The sequence below is a fragment of the Zingiber officinale genome, chromosome 3B (assembly GCF_018446385.1).
Source record: "Zingiber officinale cultivar Zhangliang chromosome 3B, Zo_v1.1, whole genome shotgun sequence".
Taxonomy (NCBI): Eukaryota; Viridiplantae; Streptophyta; class Magnoliopsida; order Zingiberales; family Zingiberaceae; genus Zingiber; species Zingiber officinale.
In genome coordinates this window covers 30,846,245-30,872,611 of record NC_055991.1, presented here as the reverse complement: position 1 = coordinate 30,872,611, position 26,367 = coordinate 30,846,245, and the positions used below count along the sequence as shown (strand labels likewise).

Genomic DNA, 26,367 nt, shown 5'->3' with positions numbered 1-26,367 from the left:
ACCAAATGCTAAGCAACGGAAAATTTTAATAAGTCAAGATTGATCAGATGTTAAATTAATAAAGTCCTAATAGGTTAAGGTCAATTAATACTAAGCAAAGCTGATATCCTAATAAATCGAGGTTAATCGGTATTAATCGTACGAGAAAGTTCTAAAGATTTTAGAGTTTCTGCTTTAATATTTAGGGTTTAGGACATCTGCTATAATATTTAGGGTTTGCTATAGTATATCTGCTACAGTAATAGTCGTACAATTAATTGTTATTATAGAAAATAAACGGTTAGTATGAATTTAGCATATCCATTCGACTTTTTTTTACTATAGTAATCATCAATTGATGAATAATAACATTGTTACGATAGCAAATAGAAAATTAGGAAAACAATTGATCAAATGCTCTTGAGATGAGTTTATCAGTCAATTGATGTCTCGATTAAGAACTCATCAATCGATTGATGATACTATAACAACAAATACAAAATTTCTGAAACGATTACAACACTCAACTGTTTGAATATCAAGTGACTGATGAACAATAACATATGATCAAATTGGAGTTAGTAAAAACCATTCTGTAGGTACAATCGAATTTAACGAAGCAATCAACTGATGATGATAATAATAAACAATTAACTGACAGGTGAAAACCAATCCCTAACTAAAAACAATAAAATAGGAATTTCTAAGAAATTTTGGAGACTGGTTTTTTAAGGTTATGGAATAGAGTATTATTATATTTCAAAACCATCAAAACAAGATTCTTATAAAATAATTTACATTATATTTGCCTATGTATATTTGTATTATTGTAATGTTCTCTGCCTCCAAAATATATCCGAGAAGAATAAAATGTTATGATAGAGCACTAAAACTAAACCTGGGAGGCTATGAACCAAATAAAATCATAATCTTTTATGTTTATTGTGCAACCTAAACAAAATTATTCAACCTCCTGCACCAGCCCCAACAGTAGGGTCCATCGTGACATCGATGCGTTTGCTCAGTACGACGCGGAGGCCAAATATGCACATTTATTAAAAAAATAAAATAAAAAAGAAGAATATTGACTTGAATTAACATTACAATACTAATTTAAAAAAAAAAAGGGTGTTTACAAGGTCAGAAGTGCTAGCAAATATCCCCCCGAGCCAAGGCAAATGGCTAAGGAAATCATATGAAAACACCTTGTTGCAGAAGTGCCCGAGTGGTACTCAATTGATACACGACAATTAAGTTCGTTTCAGTTTTGACATTGAATTCCACCAGATTGTCAAAACAAATATTGCACCTTTGCCAATAATGAAGAATGCAGTAATGGACCGATGTGGCTGTCAGAAGTATTGTAAAAAGATGCCTTCAATGATCCATGCAACCTGCATTAAAACTGGCATTTAGAATGGCATTTCGAATGGCCAGACGATGATATGATTCTATAGTCTATTTGCAATAATTTACATTCTCTAGTTGATGTTTAACAACAAACTGAACTAGTTAGAAACACAGCAGCTCTATATACAAGGAATTAGAGCAGCACAATGATATAGAAATTCATCTGCTACGGCAGCTGCTGACTGTTGTCTTCAGCTGGCTCAACCCGACGCCGCTTAAAATACTTTTGGCAGAACGACTCTCCATGCTCGGAGAAGGTTCTCTTGACAAAATTCCCCATGCATTTAATATAGGAGAAGTCAGCTTTAGTGCCATCACGTGACACGGCAAAAAAACACCTTGAATCTTGATATGTACCATGTTTGTCAACCTATCAATGGCAAAGCACACTTTTATTGACCATGCATCTAGGTAAATTGGAGACAAATAGTACCCTGTAGTTTTTATTCGAATCCTAAATTCAGCATTGCTTACCATGATATAGTCAAGTTGATCAGCGACCTTTGATTGCTTATCAGGATGGTATGAAAAAACATTCTCTAAAATGAACTTCTGGTCATCATCAGACAGTCGATCACCATCACTGAACCCATGGATAGTAAACGAGGTAATTAGAAAATAAGAACCAAAACACTTTATCCACAGTATGAAAATGCCAAAAATTGAGGGAGCATTTTTTTTCTTTTTCTTAAAAAATGGACTTTTGATTGGATGATTTAATCCATTATTAGCCAAGAATAAACTCAAGGGCAGACTATGTTCGAGCAATAATAAAAATAAACTTGCTAATAAATCTAAAGACCATATCGAAATTCATGTCTTTATGTTCCATATATTGATTTCATTGAACAGAAAACAACTAAATATTACATTATATATTATGCAAAAGATTTTGGTTTTTCTTGCCATTCAACATGCATGAAGAGAGAGGTAAAAATGAAAATGAAGGACCCGACACAATTCAGACCACAATGCAATACTGAACCATAAGAGAGGACCTTAAGACTCATGGAGCATATAAGCAATGGTGAGAAATGGTGAAAGTCATGAATTTGTTTGTTGTTAGATCATGGGCAACAAGAGGTGACTTGTGAATGAACACAATCATGGTCATCAATTAATTTAGGGTGCAAATTCAATCGTCATTTCAGCTACTAATCCATTGAGATGTCTACACAGAACACATTGGTACATAAAGAGGTTGCTATAGAAAATGTAATTTCGCTAGTGTTACTCTTTTTCTAATTGAGTAAAGAAGTTCAATGCAAAGACTCCTATGAATGCCAGCAAGCTTCATTTATTTATTATATTTTCTTTTATAGACACTTAAATAAATGTATCATTCAACAGCTCTCTCTTCAATGCATTTACTATAGCATAGCAGTACAAATACGAAACCGCGAGACCAGGGACAGGCCACAGGCTGGGAGAATAATATACTTTGACTTTATCATCAAGTTGTAAAGATATGAAACCATTCAATTGACTCATAGACACTAAAAGACAAATAGATATAAAACTGTTCTATTTACCTGGAATCTCGCAAAATTCTCTTTATTATCTGCATAATTGGTTCCACTTCAGCGAGAACCTTTTCCTCCTCAGTTGAAAGAGATTCTAATGGTCGTCTTGAAATGGATGGCCTATTTGGGTTCCAAACTTTTCTGGAATCTGGAGTTCCTGGTGGTTTTCCACCATATTTTTTCTGGTTTCTTCTGCCAGCAGCAGTTGCAGAACCCCAACCACCAGAATTCCAAGTTTGATTTCCACTATCAAAATTGTTTAATGTGGAACTGCCATTGTCATTCCTCTGGCTATTTGAATCTTCAATAGGCTTGCAAATCCATGGGTTTTCCATATCCCTGGTTAGATCACCACTCTGCTGCTTTTCAAAATCTTGGTTAGCAATGGAGTCCCATGTGCTATTGTTATTTGACTGGTTGTTGTCAGTCCATGGTTTTTCCATTTCCTTGGTTAAATTGCTACTCTGGTGGTTGTTACAATCTCGAGTTGCATTTGAACTCCATGGATTGTTATTCCACTGGTTGTTCGAATCATCAGTTGGCTTGCAAGTCCATGGGTTCTCCAAGTTCCTGGTTGAATTGCCACTCTGCTGGTTGTTAAAATCTACAGTTGCATTAGAGTTCCATGATTTGTCCCTCCCATTATAAGATTTTCCATTCTGCACACTGTTCAAATCCTTATCAAATTCGGTTTCAGAGGAACCCCAAGTAGTTGCTTTTGGAAGTTTAGCAGCATCCGGACCATTTTTCCAAGAGTTTCCAGTGTTGTCTCTAGCACCCACGACCCATGGTTCTTTAGAACTTTCAGAGTCCAAAGTCCCAGGCAAAGAGAATGCATCTTCATTAGAATTGCCTTTGGGCCTCCAACTAATATTCTTCCAAACAGATGTTCCTTCTTTCTCTTCCAAATTTTTGGTCACCTTTTCATTCCAAATATCTCCACCACTTGATTTAACAGATCGAGTTTCCCATGAAGCTACATTTTTTTCTGTACCTTTCCCCCATGCATTAAGCTCAACTGAAGGGTCAGAACAATTTTGAGAATCCTTATTTTCCCAAGATCCAACAGTGATTTGTCCCATGTGTTGGGAATCCCAACTAGACCAGGCATTTGTTTCTGCCATTTTGCCACTGTCTTGCCTACTTTCCCATCCTTGCCAATTGCCTGATTTATCTCCAAAATCTGAAGCAAAGTCTCGACAAGAATTCTCAATTTTCCTATTTTCCTGGTTTAGATTTTTCTTAAAGCTGTATTCAACCTCATGATTTTCCTCAAAAGTCATATGGCCATTGGCTACAGGTGATAAACAAACTTCCATTTCCTGGTCTTCGATGATGTCATCAACATCTGCAAGACATGCGCCAGTTGCCTCTCCACTTAATGTGGGATTTAACATCTCAAGGAAATCATATACTCCTTTACCAATGTCCTTATGCATTGCCGTCTATAATAACAGGAAAGTATGAGTTTGTGCAATCATATATCGAGAAATATGTTGTATCGTCTAAAATAAAAGGAAAGCATGAATTTGTGTGGTCATAGGTCAGCATAATAATGTGAATGGAAAAAATAACCTGATTTTTATCCCAAAGTATCTGGAATGGTGCACCAGTACCAATAGCCACCTTTTTGCCCCATGAACAAGATGAAACCACACTGGTTAAAGAATCAGTCTGACATTTTTCAGCAGCTGTTTCAAAGCATTTCATGGGTGTCTGAAAGACAAAAAGGAAATTCAATGTCATAATGTGGTAAAATTGGCAAAATTTGGTGTACTTGACAAACAAAGAGTTCGATATGCCGAAAGGTACTTACAAATAAAGTGGCAGCAGTGAATGGTACTTGAACTTTGAAAGAACGAAAGAGTGCTTTATAACCACCAGTGTTGAATCCAACAAGATTCCCAGTGCATGTAATGCTGTTTGCTACCAGAAGTAGGTGTTCTTTCATCACACCTTTTGAAACCATCCTAATTGATCTTGACAACCGCTGTACAAATGGTCAATCATCATTAATTTTGCAGTGAAGATATCAGTATTTCCAATAGAAGCATTACTCAATACCAATGAAAAGGAATATCACTAAATTTAAGCAAATTAGAAATGGAACTGATAGAAAAATACACCAATATCGTCAGCAAATTCTCAAGGATGAATCATGTAAAGACATGCAAACCAATATAATTGGGTAAATTCATTAATAGCCAATAAACTATCTGGTATGTCCTTCAACATTTTTATAGCATTCTCATCCTTGAACTTTTGGCTTGACACAATCAGTTCCCTTAGTCCATCTTGGCTAAATGGGAGTGAAAGAATGCTGACAAGGAGATATAGAATGCCTGAATATATGGTACAGCACCAGTCAATTACACTTTGCCCAACTATCTGTAGACTGAATCATAATACTAGACTGAATCATAAGACTAAATTATCAAATTAATCCTGATAATATTTCACATCCTTAATATATGTGCTATGATACAGGAAATAGGGTAAGCCTCGTTCACCGACAACATTTAACAGTCTTATTGTTTACCTCTTCCTCAGAATGAAAACATCTGCAAAATGCAGCTTCTTTACTGAGAATCTGAAATAGGTGGTTCAATGGACTATTGTTTACCTCTTCCCAAGGACCTTTTTAAGATCTTTCGGTTTCATTATTGAGATAGCCTACCCATCACATTGGTAAATTAGGAATCACAATTAGTTTCCTTTTTCATGCTTTGTAAAACAATAGCTTCCACAGCATGTGTGGCTGAGATTGAAAAAGAAAATCAGAATAAAGGAATGACTTATAACATGACCAAGTTTAGCAACAATCACTGAAACAAGCTAAAAACTCAGGTTCAAAATCTTGGGTCGTGCTAAAGTTTCGGTCTTTGACTGGAACGATACTATTTAGTACCGTGCCGATGTTTCGATATATGCTGCCGGTAATGGATTAGAGTTGAAGGAGGAGGAAAATGATGCAGAAATATTGTTGATGCCAACCATTATTTTAAATTTTGTATCATGAATATCATTTCAATAAATTATTAAATCTTGATACCATTCAGCAGAGAGAATGTTTCCTTCCTTGACTTTATCTCCTTCCTCCTTCAACTTTTAATCCGTCACTGGCACCATACATCAGAGCGTCAACACAATACGAGATCAGTATCTTTCCAGTTAAAGATTGAAACTACGACACAACTCAAAATTTTGAACCTTGGAGCTAAGTGGTATAGAATTTCGATGATTGATCGGACCGATACATTTAGACCATTTCGCTCGGCACGGTACGAGATTTCAAACTACTAATGAGTATCGCTTTTCCGACCACCTATTTCCAATGAATATCATCACATCACACCTGATGATCTCATTTGACTTGCGAATCGTGTGAATATAACATTGAGGCCAGGTAGACTTTGGTAATATGAATAAATGGCAACAAATGAGAGGTATAATAAATGAATTATTAACTACTTTTAGATAATGCTTTCGATAATGTACTTAGTACAAATCCATAATATATATACTGAAGCCTAAGCCCTTATATGTAACTAAGATCAAGAAGACGAACAATATTATACCTTAACTGCTTGGTCAAAAGCACAAGAAATGCCCAGAAGCTCCCGATTTTGCTGAATTCCGTAAGGACAAGATCGACTTGTATCTATAAGATGCATCACAGGTAGGCAAGCATCCATTAACATCCTCCATGCATCACCATTTTCTCGAACTGCTGCTTTCTCAAGAACAATTTCAAGGCCTAATTCACCCTTTAAGGTTTTACATGAGTTAGCCGCCCAAGAAGTTGCATCTGGTTCTATCCATACAATCTTTGCTTCAAAAACTCTAGGATCACCTGATATAAAAGAGAAGTTAAAAGCAAAGACAAATGTAACACATTTCACAAGGCCTGTTTTCTCATCATCAAAGCATTAGAAATATATTACCAGTTTAAATAGGTTGATTTAGCAGCTAGCTACAATTAAACTAGACTAGATATGTAATAAATCTTTACCCAGAGGAAACATCTTTTACACTGCCCAGATGTCCAGGGCAACAAATGGTCAAGTCCAGTTGCAGAACACCACCAACTCTTGCAAGTATCAAATACTCCACACATTCATTCATCAAAAACTAGTCATGCACTCATGCTTCAGTACAAAACCATATAGAAATCACACCACAGATGGCTCAGACATGTTCAGCGGTCATTTTTCAACTACCAACACAGCTATCACATATGGTCAACATCGTAGATTAACAATTATCATCAACACACAATCTTTCAACTTAAATCATATGTAACTCCATGGAGACGACTAACAGGCACATCCAATTTTAGTTACTGCCTCTAGAAACCACAACTTGAAACAACTAATATCATGAATCAAAAATTAACAGCTACCAAACAAACCTTCAATGTAAAAACTATTTTTAACTCACATAATGACCCATGGGCACATAATGCATAGGCAATTCTGTCACAAAAAAAATAATTCTGATACAAATCTTAACGAGACCATGAATTATCAGTAACTCAAAAATCTTATCATCAGGTGAAGCAAATAACCCAGCACATGCAACCTTTTCACATTAAACATATTTTAACCTTAAGATGCTCATGAAATGATACCACTTCTGGCATAACATGACTCGGGAATTTTAAACCCAAGCATATGCACAACTCTCTACCATCTATATGGTATTAACATAATTTCTATATGGATACTTCCTATCACTTTCTGTCATGAATCAAAAACAACTAGCAACTCCATGGGCCAATTACTCTGTCTTTCTTTACTCTTTAGCAAGAAAACACTTGCAGTAAAATTCCATGGACATGGATCTCTTGCTTCACACCACAAACCTAATACACCAACCAGCTATTGATAGAACTCTAAACATCATTAATCACATCAATTAAAAGGTTTATGCAAGAAGACACAAATACTTGAATAACATAGTCCAACAAAAAAGCTTAAACTTGATGAATAGAAGTATTTGCAGAATTCTTAATGCAATATTTACTCAGAAGGTTCTATTTAAATAAAGATGTGCCTAGTTTAATGAAATATGAAAAATAATGGCACTTTGTATTCCTTCCATTGACAATTAGTGTGTTCTTCATTTAATTCTCAGAAACACTCTGAATAGACATGTGAAGCATTTGGAAAAGGTAAGAAAAAAATAGACTTATTAAGTGTTTTGAATTAAATGGGAGATGAACTTCATTACAAGTTTTCTGTTCTTAGAAGAAAAATAGTGAACAAGTAAGCTAAATTAAGCTTCAACATTGGCAATTTCAATTAGATTCAAATGTTTACATCCTTTTTTCTAAAATCCCCCAAATATAGTTACAAACTGGTTTGCTACAGTGACTTTTTAACATTGTCATTCTAGGATTTTAGAAAATTAGAGTCAACAGAAACAATGCACACAAACACAGATGTTAGAAACTCCAAATTCCTGAATGTTCCTCTTATTTAATAACTGTAAGTGTAGAACAATAAATCAAAGGAATCAGTTGTTTTTCATGTATTTACATTAAAAGAATAGAATTCAACAGTAAATTTCTTAAGGTTGCTTCACTCAATCTATTAGTTCTATGCATCTGAGCTTCAACAAAGAATGATAACTAAAGCTCAAGAAGCATCAACAATTAAGCATTGGATTTAGGTTCTAAATGAAAGATATCCAAACGGAAATGTATTTACTAATGGAAGCATATTCAACCAGACAATATTTACAAAATATATTTGATGACATAATTAGTGGTTCATTAGAATGAAGTTTGCACACCTTTAACAATTGTATCCAACAATATAGGACATATAACCTTGGCCATGACATGTATTGCACACTCAAGAGATTCATCATTTTGAGCAGTATTAGCATCAACGAAAGTGAACTGCAAGCAAGGAAAATGACATAGATCCCCATCATGTGGCTGCTTGTAGTTGCAACATTCACTACATCAAAGCAGAAGCACGACAAAGTTAAGGAACTTGAGATTACAAAGAAAGATCTCTTACTATTTAAAGAACAGTTAACTAGATATATAACTGCTTATATCTTCACCTTTACATTGGGTTTAAATTGTACACGCTAAAAAAGTCAACAGATATCTCAATCACGGAAATATGATTCTGTAATGACAACTGAAGGCTTAATTTTATATAAAAAGTAACAATAATGCTTGCTGGAGTCTAGATTTCTATTGGACAACAAAATTTCTATCCTAGAGGAAACATGTTTATATAACAAAATGATTGAGCAAAGCCAGATTGTATGGCATTCTTCACATGTCAAAATCGTTGGAAATGTTAATAGCATAGTTATTTACAAGCATCTATACAAACAAGCATTTAAAAAAATTTATTATAAAGTGGTTTTTCCAAATATCCAAAAGGACTTGAGGAAAAATTAAATGTGTAGTGAGAATGCCCTTTAGCAGTTGAGACTTGTAAGGAGTAGACGAGTTTATTTACAGTACATAATCGACAAAAAAAGAATCTTTTCGCACCATGTCAAAGTAAATTTAAAAATAAGAACGAATATTCCAACAATTGCTTCACAAAAGTGGTGCAATTAACAATGACAAGAAATGGCATCTTCTGAAGATTGAATTAAAAAAATGTATCCATCAAGACACGCATGAACAAAAGTGATACCTCAAAAATTAATAGAAATATGGATACTAAGCACAAAACAGATAAGATTTGAGCATTTGACTCAAATTACTTGAGCTTTCTGTCATAGTTAAGCAAAATAAATCTAAAAAAACTGCCTAGTGGTCTGGTGTTGTAATGAATTTGAAACAAAATTACTTCTGTAAAGGAGAACTTCTCACCAAACAGACAAAACAACCCTCTTAATGAATTGGGAGAGTTGTCCTTTCTTTTTTGTATATTTAAACAAAACATCCTGGCACTTCCCAAGTATCTCATCAATATTTTGGTTGAACAATTTTAATTGCGTCTGTCAAAGAGAAAGCAAACATATCCTTAGAACAATCATTTTATCAAAATACTTACAAATCAGCTAGAATCAAAAGATACATGAACAACTTTAACGAACCTTGTCAAGATGAACATGACCAACAAGACCTGAAAATGTCTCTGATTTATTAGGCAAATCTATTTGCTTTCTATATCTGAACAACAAAACTGAAGTTAATAACAGAAGGAAAATCATTATATATCAAACAATAAAAAAGTGCAAGAAAATGCTAAAGGAACAATACAAAATAGTCCATTCAGACGATTCACAATTATAAACCATTAAATTTATTAGCATGTAACTGAAGAATGAAAGCGAGAATTGAAAGAATTTATAATAATTAAACAAGGAAATCTATGGAACTGAAAAGGATGAAAAATTTGTAGCCAAGTATAGGTACATACTCAATATAGAATTCGCGAGCCCAATCCTTTAAACAGACCTTTTTCAAGCAATTGAAAACTGCATATACTGCCTTTTCCTTGCAGAATCTCTTCCGACAGTAACAATCATTCAAGTACAAGATCACTCGGCGATCAGAAACATCATTTTTGTAGCCAGTCTTACAAAGAAGAATTTCCTGTATAATGTCAAAAAGGAGATAAAATTTATATACATATCAGCAACAAGCATCTGATCCACAGATAAAAATGACCTTTTTACGTGAAAAACACATCTAACTTGTACCTTCATAAGTTCCCATGAAGAATTGTTACTTTGAGATGAATCAAGAACAGCCTTGTATGCAGGGTTTGATATAGCTGTAGCAGCCAAGACTCCAACTGGTTCACCAGGGGATGCTGTGGTCAAAGAATCAACTACTTCATCATCCAAATACTTGATTTGGACAATGGAACCAGTGCATACATTTCTAATAGTGCCATCATAGCAAATGATGACATCTCGAAGAATTGCCATAAGGTTCTTAAACAAGGTTCCAGGTTCTGTCAATCCTCTAGATGAACGAACAATAATTTCTCTCGTGGATATTGCATGAACCAACCCTTCAAAAGGAGCTAAACCATGAAAAAAGGAACTTTTAACTAGTCCATATGCTTCAGATGGACAATCAAGTTCGCTAAAGAAATGTTTATTCATAAAAGTTGTAAAGCAATCATCAACCAAAGCCTTCGAATAATATTTTCCCTGATCAAAAAGCTGAAGCCCCAAAAATCCAATTTGTTCAACCACTTTGACAATTGCTGAATCATTCTTTGCATCGATCAAACTACCCAAGGCTGAAAACTTAAATAGAAAATCTGCTATTGGAGATTTCAAGCTTTTGAGGTATTTTTCAAATTGTAAATGCACTAGCTCATTATATCCTGATCTTAACTGACCAAGTATGAAGCAATTTTTCTGTATGCTTCTTCTAATCTCTTCAATAATGGCTGTCTGAAAATAAAAATCTTTCAAACTGACGCTAAAGCCTTCCATAAACAAAACCTCCATCAGTAGTGGCTGTATATAATTGAAGAAATTGAGTACATCCTTAGGGCCCTTTGAGCGATAGATTGAAGTTGGAATATCAGTTAGCAGTGACTGCACAATGTCCCTACTAGAATCAAATTTCAAAAATTCACTTTGATATATGGTATAGTTATCCCCACAACTGTTCAGGTGAGATGGCAAAACATTCTGTAAAATTTGAAGAAATGTCCAACATGGGCCATGATTATTAGCCTTGATTACTGCAGGTGATGGCAGTACAGGTGATTCAAACATAGACAACTGCTGTGCCACTGCCTTCCCTATGAAACTTAAGTTCGATATCAACTTCAGAGCCAACAGAGAATCATGAACCAACTGCAAGTTCATATTTCCAGAATGTGAACTCAACAATTGTTTTTCCACACTAAACAGTTCTGCAACTTCAGCTTTTGCAGAAAGGGACTGTGGGTAGAAAATATGAATGCAATCGCCATCAAAATCTGCTCCAAGAGGAGCACATATAAGGGGATTAATCTTAACAGTATGATCCTCATGAACATAAACATGAAAAGCCTGTAATGAGTGTTTATGAGTGCTAGGCGGTCGATTAATAAAAACTATATCCCCATCTATAATTTGGCGATTTATAATCTGACCAACCTTAAGACTTGTATGCCCCTTTGATCCCAAAGAAATTGCATAAGTTGAGGAACCATCTTTGTAAGTTATACATAGTCTCTTGTCAACTATGTTTTGCAAATGATTAATATTGTATTCTGTTACCCGTTCCTCAAATGTAATCCTTTTTGCTATTTCAGATGGCAAACCAATCACATCAACTCCTATATAAGGATCTCCTGTAATCACACAGCGTGAAGAAAAGCCTGACCCTTTACTTATAAACAATGTTCTGATCTTCTCCAGCCATTGCTTCGAGGGCAATTCACTTGACTCACTGCCTTGGACAAATCTGCTTTTGATGTCATGAGGTGCCTATAAGATACCAACAGTAAATTAACTGTGAAAACACTAAAATGCACATATGTGATAAACCTAGAACTAGAGGCAAGTACTTTTACAATTACAACTCACCTTGGTAGTACCTCTGAGATGAATATACTGTGTAATCGACAATTGTAAATCATTTGACTCAACTTCATGTGATTCAAAATTTGGGGACCCAGATCTTGACCTTTTGATGAGCTCAATCTTATTGAGAACCTTCTTAAGAAGGGACTTCGATATGTCCTACAAGAGAGAAAGAAAATGATATTATCCAAGAATAACAACTAAATTATCTTCACAAATGTCTTATAATGAAAAACTTACAGATGACATAACACATTTCCCGTCATTAATTTCAGGAACACACAGGCAATTTGGAGGGACTGGAAGATGTTGCATAATAAAACCTCTTTGAGGGGAGTATCCCTTTCCAGACAGTGCCTTTTTGGTTTCTTCTGGAATCTGTTTCAAAATATTAAGGGCCTGGAAACAAACAAATAGTAAAAATATGATTAACATTTTTTTTCTTAAGTGCATTACTAGTGACACCTCATGATCTATAGACTATAGCTATTATGCACAACTTCCAGATTCCACAGTGACAAAGGATGATGATGTATCCAAAAGAAGAAAAAAAACCGAAGAAAGATAGCATTCATTTCTCTTTAAAAAAGAAGGAATATTTAGCATTTTTCTACAAGGAGAGGCCGCACTTCAAATATTTTTTGAAATGTGAGGAAAATTATGTGTTAATGAAGCAAACACAACAAGATCAATCATGAAAGAAGTTATTTTCTTAAGCTTCTTTTAAACTATAGACGTAGCATAACTTCGGTACTCATTTTCTTTTCACTTTGAAAAATTCAGAAAGTCCAAAGTTTTAATCTTTTCATAAGATATAAAAAATTTATAGATGGACCCAAAATACAATCAACCAAAACCCATCTGCAATATACATGTGATTTAAGATCATGATGATAACCATAATCTCAGACAAGCATAGACATTTCACATGATCAACAAACGTTTGCATGCACATACACAAGTGGGCCTAAAAGGTCTTGATGATAATGACAACAATCACAATGATGATGACAGTGGCATAGAATGCATTTGCATACATGTATCTGTACACGTGTTGTTTCGGCCAGACTAGAATCAAGCTAAATAAAGTTGTTGAACAGAAATGAAACTTCAGAAAACTGGCACCAAGAACCTTCATGAAACAATGCTAGTACATTCAATATGTGCAAAAAACGTGAACTCTTTCACCTCATATGGAAGCAATGGTCGACAGAAGGTCGCACCATAATGATAACCAAATCTGTCTAAAAAATTCCAGAAACTTTCTCGCATTTTTGTCCTAGATGATACTGTCAGTTGTAAGAAAATGGCACCATCGCTCGTCTTTCCTTCTTTGACAGAAATAGGAGGTAGATCCTGAAAGAAAAAAATCACTACCATGATGAGGAATAAGTAATCTGGCATGTAAAAATTTCAGCAAAAACAGCTGTGAAAAGAAAATAGAAAACAATCATTACAAGCATATTATAACAAAAAAACCACATAGTTTTATGCATAGAAATAATCACAAAATAAAAACGCTTTATTATTAGTTAGCAACTAAAGGTCTAAAACCATAAAAGTAAAAAAAAAAAAAAAAAAAGGTAGTAAAAACAGTTTGCATTTATAATCTGATTCACTAGCCAGGAGTTGCAATGACAACAAGCAACTCAAACTTCAAGGCGAGGAAATAATAATCACGGTAGAGATAACAGTCAAGTACATTAACAACTATCAACCATTAAAACTTACATTGACACACGGTTCAAAATTTCGTTCCGTGCTAGGCAGAACGGGTGAAACTTACCGTTCCGCCCACGCACCAAAACCAACACCAAACTAGCGACGATTTTGTCGCGTCGTGTGTCACGCGCTAGGAGGAATCGCGCAGGTGTCAAAAGGAATCGCGCGCACTCGTCGTCGCAAGACAGCATGGGCAACGTCGCCATCGCAGGGCGCCTGAAGCATCACGAGCGCCTGAGGCATCACGTCGTTTCTGGCAACGCCTAAAGCGTCGCAGGACGCTTTAAGCACCGTCGGAAGCGTCGTCGAACGGCTCCAGTGCTGTCGAAGGTGTCGTTGGACACCTCCGATGCCGCCGGAAATGTCGCTAGACGCCTCTGGCGCCGTCGGAGGCATCCGCGAGGCATCTATGGTGTCGCGGACGCCCGGGCGAGTGCGTCGCGGGCATGGGGCGTTATCGTGCAAAATTAACATTTCAATTTAAATAAATCAAACAATTCACACTTAATTAAGATATTTTAAAGAGACTTTCATAAACCCTAATTAATTTATCTCAATAAAATATAATAAATATATTTAAAAATTTTAAAATAATAAATTTTATTAAATAATATTCTGAATTTTTTTACTGTTTTAAAATTTTTAAAAAATTATAAAAATCCTAATAAATCAAATTTATATATATATAATTATTTTGTATTTTTTATTGTTTTAATGTTTAATTGATATTTTATTTTTTTTTACTATTTTAAATATATATTATTTAAATTATTAATTAAATAAATAAAAAGTTAATTTATATGATTATTATATATAAAATAGTATTTTTTTATCAATTTACATAATTATGATTATTTAATCTGGATATTGGAGAACTACAAAGGTTATCTAAGCAAAATATTACAAAAATCATTGATTCCATTTGATTCACGACACTCCTTTTAATAAGATAACATATTATGATATTATGATGTATCAATTTTAATTCGAGTTATTTATAGATCAATTATTTTTTAAAAGAAAACTATATTTAATCATTTTTTATAACAATATTAAGTTGTTTAATAATGAAAAACTTATATAAAATTAATATAACTTATTTTTAAATTATACATAATAAATATATTTATCTAACAATTACTATATATATATATAAAAAAAAAAATACCGAAACCGTATCGGCACGGCGCGATATGATATCGAAACTGTATCGTTCCGGTTTGGAGCCGAAATCTCGGTACGGGTTGAAATTTTAAACCTTGCATTGACAACACAAGATAGCCAATGCATCTTTTTCAGAACTATAAACAAACAACTAAAAATAATACATAGTATTACATATATATATACCAAGGTAACATTTGGTTCATAATTGATCTTGGTATCAGAATTTGAAATCTAGCGAAATCAAAACAGAATAAATCTATCAACACATTGATTATTATACATAATATTTCAAATCTACCAAGGTAACATTTGGTTCATAATTCAAATAAATATCCGTATCAGAGTTTGGAATCTGACAGAATCAAAACAGATTAAACCTGTCAACTCAATGTGCCATATGATTAAACTCTCAACAGAATTATTAAATTTATTTTCTTGAAATAACAAAAAAAAAAAGTAAAATATTGTTTGAAATGACTTAAATTATTTGGCTTTCTATATTAGTTAATTTCTGTTCTAATTTATATTTTTAGAATGTATCCATTGCTGGGATGCTAGAAAATATGGACATCTAACTCATCATCTCCCCAACATTCGGCACATTTCAGCACTTGATAATCATGGATTAGAAGGAGAGCCTTGGCGCAAAGGTAAAGTTGTTGCTTTGTGACAAAAAAGTCACAGGTTCGAATCCTGGAAACAACCTCTTGCAAAAAGAGCTTCGTGCACCGGGCTGCCCTTTATTTAATAATCATGGATTAACATCTAATTTATTGTCATTCTTGAAGTACCTAGCCTTAATGCATTTTGCTTTGGAAAGGCGTTGCATAAACCATGGTAGAGAAATTAGTGTGTTTGCAAATCAATCAACTTAAGTATTGCAGTAAAAAAGCGGACTAATTAGACAGTACATAAGATTCATGAAAATGCAGAGGCTCAAAAAACAACATAAATTCAGACAAAACGTTGCGATTATATAATGAAAATTTGAGGTTGAATTAAATTTATAATTAATCAGTTTAAAGAGTTCTAAAAGAAAGAACAATAAATAGGAGACACAACATATGAAAGCAATTTCCAATATTACCCGGCAATAAAAGCAGGAAATGCTAGAGATTTTGCCCTTCACTTCACCTTGTCTGACCTGAACATTCATGGGAAGATAAAGAAAATATGGATCAAGGGAAATCACAGATTATTCAAACCAAAAAGGTAAAAGACATCATCAAAGTCAAAATAGTGTTGATGAATCGGGAGACCAAATTAACTAGCAAAAGATATTTAGTTATGTCGATGGATAGTAGGATACTACAATGCTACTTTCAGGACACCAACTAACTAGCAAAAGATATTTAGTTATGTCAATGGATGCTACTTTCAGGTATAGGAACAAAAGATGACACTTAATATTTAGTTTGGATAGGATAGGATAGGATATTATGATGCTCTACTTTCAGCTAGGAACAAAAGATATTTACATAACATTTGTCAATCTTTTGTTTGCACATTTACTTGAGATGTTATTCCAAACTTAGAATTTAAGACAATGATTTTGAATGCTTCTTCAAAAGAATCTCTTCCAAAATATAGTGCAATGCTATAAAAGAAAATGATATGGTTCAGCAAACATGGATCATCAAAACAAACAAGGAATGATGAATCTAATCTGATATCATGAATTCTAACAATTTCTAAAGGTGCAAACATTAATATTTAAATCAGGTGGTATTCCAGAAAAATGGCTACATAAAATATTGAAGCAGATAACTACAGGAATGAGCAATTAGCCTCTTTAAACATTTTTTACCATATTGGCAATACTGTCCGGACCAGAAAATACAATCTATCTAGAGATTTCGACTCTTTTACCTCATTACGGCACATGGTTTTGATGCCTAGGCATAAATAAGCACACCTTCAATGAACTCTCTCCACATGAAACAGTTATCTCTGTCTCAGGATATCAAAAGATGTCATGTTTATTGGTTGTGGGATACTAGTGTTCAGAGGACCAAAATACACATCTTGTAGTTTTTTCACTGCTAAAAGATACAAGACATCCCAAACTCAAATATATCTTCACTCTCACATCATTTTCCAACTCGGATCATCTTCTCCCTGTCCCTATCTTGTGTTTTGTTGCATTTGAAAGTCACAAACACGACTTTCAACACCGTGTTTGCATCATCTTCTAAAAATGGATGTGTTCTCAGCAATCTCTTCCTCTAAGATTCTTTTCCTTTATCTAGTTCTTCCTGGGCACCTATAAAGGGTGGTCCAACCTTGAGGCCTTTTCCCCATCATTATTCCCACAAATACCACATCTTCCTCCACAGAAACATGCATCAGTGACTTTTCTGATCTTGCACAAATTTATCAACAGATCTAAAATAACCTCTAATGTTGCTTGATGAGATACTGCAGACACAGTAGCAGAGGTTTACACCCTTCTCAAAACCTGCTGCTTCTACGTTCCATTGCAACGTCTGCAATGATCTCTTCTCTCAGCCAATACTAAAGAAGAATGACCCAGTTTAAGCAAAGTTATAAGAATGATCTTCTTGGCAATGAGCCTTCAAGTAATAGAGCCACTATTAGCATGCCTATGCTTATTTTGATTGCAAGCTCCACGAAGTGCTTCATTCTATTCTTAGTTAATGGAGATATTATATCGCTTGTTTGCCAGAGACATACCTCTGCATCAAATCTTAGATTCAATATATAGGAGTTTCCAGGCATATATCTAGTAACATTTACCCTTTTTCTATAATCCTACAATAACATCTTAGTTGATGAGTCACTATCATTGACAAAGGGCATGGGTCGTGCTATTCCTACTATATTTGCACATTCATTCACTTGAATAGCTAAGTTCTTTCCTCTCAAATATATAGTTGCTTGGAACATCAAGTTTGAAGAATCTAGAAAGGATGGTTCTTGATTTGTTGAGTGCCATACCAACCAGTGGCATACTTTTGATCCTTGTTCCAATACAAGTCAATATTTGTGCATCCACACTTTTTCCATTAGTTCACTTTGATATTTGGAGTCTTATTCAATCCACTTCAAGACTTTCAGGTGTTTGTCATAATTATGGATGATTATTATTCCATGGTGTAGCTTTACTCAATAAAAGAACTGTGCAAAATATTTGTTTAATGTCAACATTCATGCATAAGAAGTAAAAATGCAATATCTATATCTATATATATATATATATATATATATACTTAGTTCAATCTCTCAATCTTTCCTCTCTACTGAAGATAATCTCCATTATTTATATCGTTCTCATAAAGCTCAACAAAAGTGCTTTGAAAACGAAAAATAGAGACTTGATTAAGACTACATGAAAATTATTGCATCATATGTAAAATCCTCAACAATTTTAAGATGCAGTTTTCATGTCAATTTATCAATACACTACTGTCCTCTTGGTCAACTTCGCCTTTCTATTTTCTTTCTTTGTAATGTCAAAAATTTATCTTATCCTAGAGCAAGACAAATTGTCACCAAACTCTTCTGAACATATATCAATACACTACATGTCCTCTTGGTCAACTTCGCCTTTCTATTTTCTTTCTTTGTAATGTCAAAAATTTATCTTATCCTAGAGCAAGACAAATTGTACCAAACTCTTCTGAACATATATTTCTTGGTATTCTAGTCTGCATAAGGGGTGTCCTTGTGATTCTCCTGAGTTATATGGTATTTTAGCTTCATGCCATTATGACATTATATGGGTCCAACCTCTTTCTTCCACCTAGCATGCAATGTTAGATTGCATAACCAAGGCCAGTGGGAAGCTTCCGTGGGACCGGGCCAATTGCCTCCGTTTCGGTGTTATCTGGTTCTTCATTTTTTTAAAATTGAATAACTAAGGTACTTTTTATCCTTATTACATTGTCTACTAAGGTATTCTTTATCCTTATTACATTGTCTATTTCACCATCTTACACAATCAACTAAAATGAAAATCACAACCATTATGAACCGACAACAAATGATGAACTAAGTAGGTAACAACTGTTCCTCGAGATTTTCTTGCCCTACCTTTCTATGTGAGAAGACATGCAAGTGCAATTCAAAGAAATGGGAAAACCACAAGGTTTGAGAACTGGCATACTGAAGGTAAGAAGCAAGTAAAATTACCAAAAAAACAAATTAGATAGACAATTGTAAGTTCTAGGATTGACTTGGGTACCTTCTTCACCCGCAGGCACTTTAAGCAGATCATGCTTAAAATATCTCTTAATTCACTCACATGAGAAGGATGATATATAGGTACAGGCAATTCAATGTGGCCAAAATGACCTAACAAAGAGAATACCATTACTGTCAAAGCTACCTGTGTTAATCAACAATAGGAAAAAGAAATAGATTGCAAATGTAGACCTTCACAATTTCCAATTTCAGCCGTTCCACATGATTCACATCTACCAGATTCCAATGGCAAGCCAAGAAAAGGATTTGCAAGCTGAGATGGATGTGAAATGGGACACTCGTTTATGGAATATGTCATCTGCCATGAGAGAGATATTATGTATCAAATGTTTTTTAAGTTACAACAATATCTAAGATCCTGAAATATATCAACCCATGAAATTCTATCTAACACATGATATACATATAATGAGGATACAAGCAAACAGAGATCACGAGTACTAGTACCAACAGAATGAGTTTATATTTGGTATCCAAAAGGTAAAAAAATTAACATGTGAACAGCTAGCTTAGTTAACGGATTGAACCTTCTCAAGAAAAAGAACATGGCAATTCACCAACCATTATATTTTATGAACATTCTGAGTCACGTAAATAGCATTCTAATTTGGTAGTTGTATCAACATGAGATAATCAAATATATCAACAAAGATATCCACAAGGATAATGAACTTACCATAGCCATTAAGGTGCTACTGACATCAAGAACTAACAGAAGAATGTTAATTCATATGATAATTGTAGCCTTCGATTGATAGCATGCTATATTCAATTCCACTAACATAATTAGATGAAATTCGTGAAATATTTGAAGCACGTCTAGGTATAGTCATGCCATAAAGGACCACATAATTAACAGAAAAGCTAAGATTTTCCTGTATAACTGAATTAAGGAACATACAGCTTAATGAAAAGAAAAATAATGCCAGTTAACATGAACACAGAAGCCTTATCTCTCATAGAACAGGATAAAAAAAGGAGAAAGTTTCATTGAAATGTGATGCATTGAGATTGTAACATCATAATAGGAATTCAATTTTTGTTAGGGTTGTAGTTCATTTTAAAGGGCATCCTCCTCCACCAAATGGGGGCTTGCTCTTGAATAAAAATTATAGGGGTCCTGATCTTCAGCCTCCTCCTTCCTTTTTTTTCATTTTTTTTTTAAGAAAAACATTTCTTTCCGAGCTTAAATTTGTAATTAGGGAGAAGAAACAAAGAATTTAGAGAAAGCATAATCTAAATAAAATCCAAAGTTAAATTTTCAAAATAAATAACTTAAATGATTGGTAGCATACCAATGATTTGTCAATCAATGAAATAATAAAATTAATTATTTTGATAAATATAGGTTAGTAATACTGAATGATCAAAAAAGTTCCCTACTAGTTTCTTAAACAAGTATCAGTGAATGTTGTATAACATATAAACTTCTCTTTCTCAAATTCCTTTCTTCTAAATATTTAAAATTTATTTCTAAACAAAGACTCTAAGTTCACAACAAAAGTAAGCTCAAAATCTCTCTTTCGCAGTAGTATGAGATAAACTCACTGGTCAAATTCAAGTGCATGGTCAAATTCAAGTGCATGATATTTGCAAACATTATTATGCCAAATAATGAGAGTCTAAGGAGATTAAATTCAAACCTTGAACTGTGAAAACAAATTTTAAAAAAAATGTCATACAGAATTTTAGGTTAAATAAAACTAAAACTGAATCCATAAAATGTGGTTCCAGAAATATGGAAAGAAACAAAAGAATGATTAAGATAGACAGACGTGAAATTTATAGTTAAGATTTCTTGGTCTATCCTTCAACAAAAAGAGGAATTAAAAATATCACTAATAAGGAAAAGTGTGCCCAAGGCCGAAGAGGAGCTTCTGGTATCTTGTATAATTGCCGTAAGCTATGAATTAAGAGTGTTGGGTAGTTAGGAAAAGGTAAGTACAAAAAGTTATAGACAGATTTTGCAGCAGATAACAAGAGACGACATAGCACATAATTACTTACAATCTCCTCTGTCGTTGATATGCTGAATTTGATGTTGCAGACAGATCCATCTAGCACAAGTGGAGAGGATAATTTATTCTCCATTTTGCTAATGATTCCTATGCCAGCATCACATTCACAAGCAAATATCACGGCCAGATAATTTAAATAAATTACATAACCAGAGCAAGTAATATCTTAGCATAAACTTACAATAAAGGGTTGTAGAACCTCAGATGGTATTGTAAATATTCCTTAGCACAGAGTTGTCACATGGACAACCAAAATAGGATTCCACCTAGATCTTTGACTCTAGAAGTCAGCTTAGCAACCGAAACAAGCTGCATCACAATGAGATGGTGTAAATTTGAATTCATCAGCCAGGTTTGTGTAAAGTTTAAAGGGATAATGTATAGTTAAGAAAACAGATTTTTTTAGGCTCTGATAAAACATTTAATAATATAATATTCCATGTAGAACCAAATCATAACTAAGGGTGATATACCGAAATTTCCAAATTTTTTTTCTGTACCATATACCGTACCGAAATATTCGGTATATACAAAAATCATACCGATACCGTACCAAATTTTCGATATGGTTAAATTTCATACCATTTAGTGTAAAATTTCAGTATCAGTACAATATACCGAAAATTTTGATATAAATGTTATACCAATACCGATACCAAAAATTTTGGTACGGTATTATACCATACCAAAATTTTCGGTATACCGTTAAATTGGTATGGCTCAATATATTTCGATACACTATGTACGGTATATCAAAATTTCAGTATTTTCCCCACCCCTAATCATAACACAGTTATTACCTCCAATAATCAGCTGAAGTGAATTTTAATTCATTGGCCAGATTTGTCTAAAGTTGAAGAGGCAGAATATTAAACAGTTTGTATATCGTTAAAGAAAACATATTTTTGAGGCTCTGATATGATTAACAACGTCATACTTCATGTTGGATAAAATCATAACACATATAAATATTACCTCTAATAGGTAATAACTCTAATGCTCCTCCCTTCTAGTTGTCGCACAAATCTTAATCAATGTTTATTTTATATATAAAATAGAAAGTTTACAAACAAACAAACTGTGGCAGTAATTAGGTATTTGACAAAGAAAAAAAATGTCAACCAAAGACTTGTGCAAATTAAAAGACATTGATGATGCAAGAGACGGTATGAACGGTTCGGTAAGGTGTGCAAATGACTCAATAAGAGTCGTTTGGTAAGGTGTGCAAATGAGTCAGTAAGTGTGGGTGTTGAAGAAGTCAGTGATATTATGATTCCCGCATCAACCAAAAGAAGAAATGCTTGGAGGAGACTGTCTTTAGACGTTTTACTCTGAGAGACGTGAGAAGATGTCAGCAAAGACGCAAATTCGAACATAAAAGAGATGTTGGAAGAAACAAAATAATAGTAATCTCATCTTAATTCATGAAGCAAGATTTGTCAATCTAGCTTCCTTTATTAAAAGCCTGATGTCATCTATAGTTTTTTATTTCAGAAATATATAGCTTGTTTGTCTCCTCAAATATAGTTTAAACTGATTCCTAAATGTGGACCTTGACAACAACTTGCCTAATGTCAAGACAAGATTCAATACCAATGGAGGCCCCGCAAGCTGCATTCTCTCTGAAACGGGCAAAGAATAGGAACAAGGATGCTCTTGATGAAGGAAAAAGCCCCAACAGCATACAGAAGTACAAATGATAAGTACTACCAAGAAGCTGAGCACCCACATGTAACCTATCACGAAGAAGCAAATGACGGGAGGATAAAAAAATGCAAGGATCAACGTCAACATGAGATCTAGAGGCATCAGGATGTCGTTGAAGGGAGATTTAGAACATGGTCTTAAAGACAATTCTACGTGCTGATAGGCATGTGAAACAAGTTCCACCAGCAACCGTGAGCACCAAGAATTCAAAAGAGTGAGGGCTAGTCTTATTGTTTTGCAACAAGGCTTATGTGATAGAACTTTACAAAAAGCCGAAGATGGATCTTCTACCTCTTCTCCTCCTCCGGGTCCTCTTCTCCTCTTCGTTCTCCTCCTCCTCAAAGCCTTTGGCCCAATGTGTCAGCATGCCTAGCATGACACCAATAATGAATTATTTCAGTTGACAACCAAGCCTCTACTTGGATTGGAGACACCCACCACACAACCAACATAGTATATCACCTAAAACTGCTTCAAAAAAGCACTGGTCCCCACACCACAATCAACCAAATCAATCGATGGCACCTTCTCAAATTGGTGACTGATGTCATGGTGTGTCACTAGTGAGCGAAGAACAACAACAATAGATGTTGATGGAGATGATAACATAATTAGAAGAGTGCATATGAATAGAGTGTGAAAAGGGAAACATACAAGATATGGACAGAAAAGGGAAAGTTGAAATCAAAATCTGGAATGACGTATGAGAGGGAAAAGACAATGTATATTTTCATAGTAGAGAGAAGGGAAGTTTAATCATCATATGAAATTCATAGCCCCTCTGATATCAACTGTAGTTGAAGGTCAAGTCTGATATCCAGTTGAGAGAGAAAACAGTGTGTTGTATTTAGATAATGTAAGAGAAGATTACATTGATTTTACATTATCTTGACATCACTTACTAATTTAATATCGAATGTGGGACCATTGAAACATTTACGTATAATAATTATCTGATTTTCTCTGATAACTCAAAAAATCTCATCTTAAATTAGTAGAGAAAACTACAAGAATCTCTTGTATCAACAAGTCATTGAACCAATCACATAGTTGAAGCACCAATTTCCACAAGCAAATAGAAGACCGACAGATTTAAAGTTGTATCGGAACGGATGGAAAACAATCAAACAAAAATCATCTATCCCACTAATTTACGAGCCAAATAGAAGGGATCAATAGTTGACGGAGGTCTTAAATAAAGGATAACAGTACACCTTACCTTCTAGATCAACTTGTCTCAGATAAGTAGGTGGAAAGCCTCCTCTGTCTACAGAAACTTAAATAGAACCAAAGTAGGCAACTAAGAGAATCTTCAGCAGTTTGGTCCACTACATACTCAGGCATTATCCATCCAATCCTTGAAGGAATAAAGTCTTAATTTCTTCATTGACTGGTTGATAGTAAGAATGCATTGAGTAGATGGAAAGTCAAATATAGTTACATATCCTGGCAACAAAAAACTAGGTAGACAACTTAACAAAACAAACTTTCGGCCGGTTTGATCTACCAACTAATGAGGTGTTCTCCTGGTACTGCCTAAAATGTAGCTCCATGCAATAATTATTTAGAAATTAGAACCATGTTAAACAAATGGCCCTAATTATTTCAAGACGAGAAATAATAAGAAGGCAAGCACGACACAAGGTTAATATGTCTCTAACTATGGACAAAATAAAGCAACATAAAGAGTGTAAAGATAGCCAACCCTCCATTTCAATTCTCATGAGTGAACAGTCAAGAAGCAAAAGAAACAAAATGCAACTTTGGACTTGTTTGATTCCAATAGTGCATTACAATGCATCAGCAACTAAATATCCCATGGCATGCAAGTTCCATATAGACCTTTTGCTGTCCCCACGGAGGTGTGGCAGCTTTGCTACAATGGGGCAAAGGGTCAATTCACCGCGGGCGGGCGCATGCCCTCAGAAAAAAAACTCCTCCCACCCTCTAACTATAAGCTGACCCGTGATTTCCCTCCGTTCAGGTCTGTGAGGGACGTGTAATCATCTTTTACTACAATATAGACCTTTTGCTAATGCATTGGATTTGATAGTGCAGCAACACCACTGTCTGTTAGGCCCGACAACTCGAAGGTTTTAGTCAACAAAAAAGAAGCTCTCGGGACGAAAAAAAATACAGAAAATGTGATACCAGATCTCCGTAAGACGATACGCGAATGATTGAAATGCCGGCGAATTGAGGCTTCTCGACGCTTTTCCTCTTCTCTTCCGCGACTGAAGAAAACAAAGGGAAAAGGAGAGGAAGAAACGTGAGAGTGTGGGACGCAAAACCCTAATCCGTCGCCATTGCTCCGCCTCCTGTCTGTTGAGGGAGACAGAGATGCTGTTTCCAATTAAAACCTCGAACCCGCAGAAACGCTGAGAGCAACGAGGGGAGGAAAGAAACCCCTGCGAGTGGACCTAACAATTTCACCCCTTCCTTCAAGAGGTGAGAGAGAAGGGGATGGTAACTCTAAAAGGGCGCGGTTAAAGAGAAGCTATCCATCACCTCCCGGTGACGCCACTTCTCTCCCCACGGAACCGATACGCAGGGTTAAGGAGTTGCCATTTCAATTTTGCCCGATTTAGCATCTGATGCAAAACGGTTCGGGCCTTAATGGCTCGAGTGACGCCAAGCACCTGGACCCGTGGCGAGCGCAATGCGGCCTGGCCCATGTGTCGCTCGTGAGACAGGATTGTGACGTGATAGTTGTGCGCTGCTTTGTAGTAGATCCGGAAAATGAGTAGATCCGGCTCGCCACGTCGGATCGCCTGGCGGAGACGACGAGGCCTGGTGCGGTTTACTGGGTGATTCCACAATATTAAGAAATATAATAATTTAGATGGATAAAATCAATATTATAACTTTATTAAAACACACAAGCTAGGGATGATAAAGATTAGAATTGAGTTAGTAAGATAGAATTGGGGATAGAATTATTAATCACTCCTTATATTTAGGAATTATGAATCTCACTCTTAATCAACCCTAATCTCACCCTACCAAACGACATATTAGTAACTTTTTAAAAACATAATCCTAATCTTATCACCCCTACTAAACGCAGCCACAGGGTGAAATTAAAAAGCTTCTCCGGTTAA

General features: G+C 34.8%; 1 protein-coding gene across 6 annotated transcripts; it reads right to left on the bottom strand.

The window, feature by feature from the left end:
• Nucleotides 1–1,068: 1,068 nt before the first annotated feature.
• Nucleotides 1,069–25,712, bottom strand: LOC122056297 (DNA-directed RNA polymerase V subunit 1-like). Of its 6 annotated transcripts, none has more exons than XR_006133110.1 (21): nt 25,418–25,712; nt 21,741–21,868; nt 21,549–21,646; nt 19,713–19,839; nt 19,522–19,631; nt 16,405–16,461; nt 13,617–13,784; nt 12,669–12,827; nt 12,432–12,587; nt 10,596–12,332; nt 10,313–10,488; nt 9,987–10,062; nt 9,760–9,887; nt 8,709–8,878; nt 6,491–6,765; nt 4,729–4,902; nt 4,488–4,628; nt 2,922–4,357; nt 1,864–1,972; nt 1,456–1,759; nt 1,069–1,373 (listed from the first exon to the last, which is right to left on the bottom strand). XR_006133110.1 is itself a non-coding variant. In XM_042618191.1 (21 exons), the coding sequence occupies exons 4-21, from the start codon at nt 21,630–21,632 to the stop codon at nt 1,556–1,558; spliced, it is 5,487 nt and encodes a 1,828-aa protein (XP_042474125.1). In that variant the 5' UTR covers nt 21,633–21,646; nt 21,741–21,868; nt 24,486–24,623; nt 25,418–25,712; the 3' UTR covers nt 1,069–1,555. The 6 variants fall into 6 exon arrangements, 5 of the variants coding, with proteins under 5 accessions (XP_042474125.1, XP_042474129.1, XP_042474128.1 ...); XM_042618191.1 differs by adding an exon at nt 24,486–24,623 and having other exon boundaries at nt 1,069–1,759; XM_042618195.1 differs by having other exon boundaries at nt 1,517–1,759.
• Between the last annotated feature and the right edge of the window lie 655 nt (nt 25,713–26,367).

Excerpts from the sequence above, each read along its gene's own strand:
- LOC122056297 (XM_042618191.1), bottom strand. The coding sequence starts at position 21,632 with ATGGAGAATAAATTATCCTCTCCACTTGTGCTAGATGGATCTGTCTGC. Across the intron at positions 13,785-16,404 it reads TTTCCTGCTTTTATTGCCGG|GATCTACCTCCTATTTCTGT; the intron begins GTAATATTGGAA and ends TTTTTCTTTCAG. Across the intron at positions 9,888-9,986 it reads GTCATGTTCATCTTGACAAG|ACGCAATTAAAATTGTTCAA; the intron begins GTTCGTTAAAGT and ends TCTCTTTGACAG.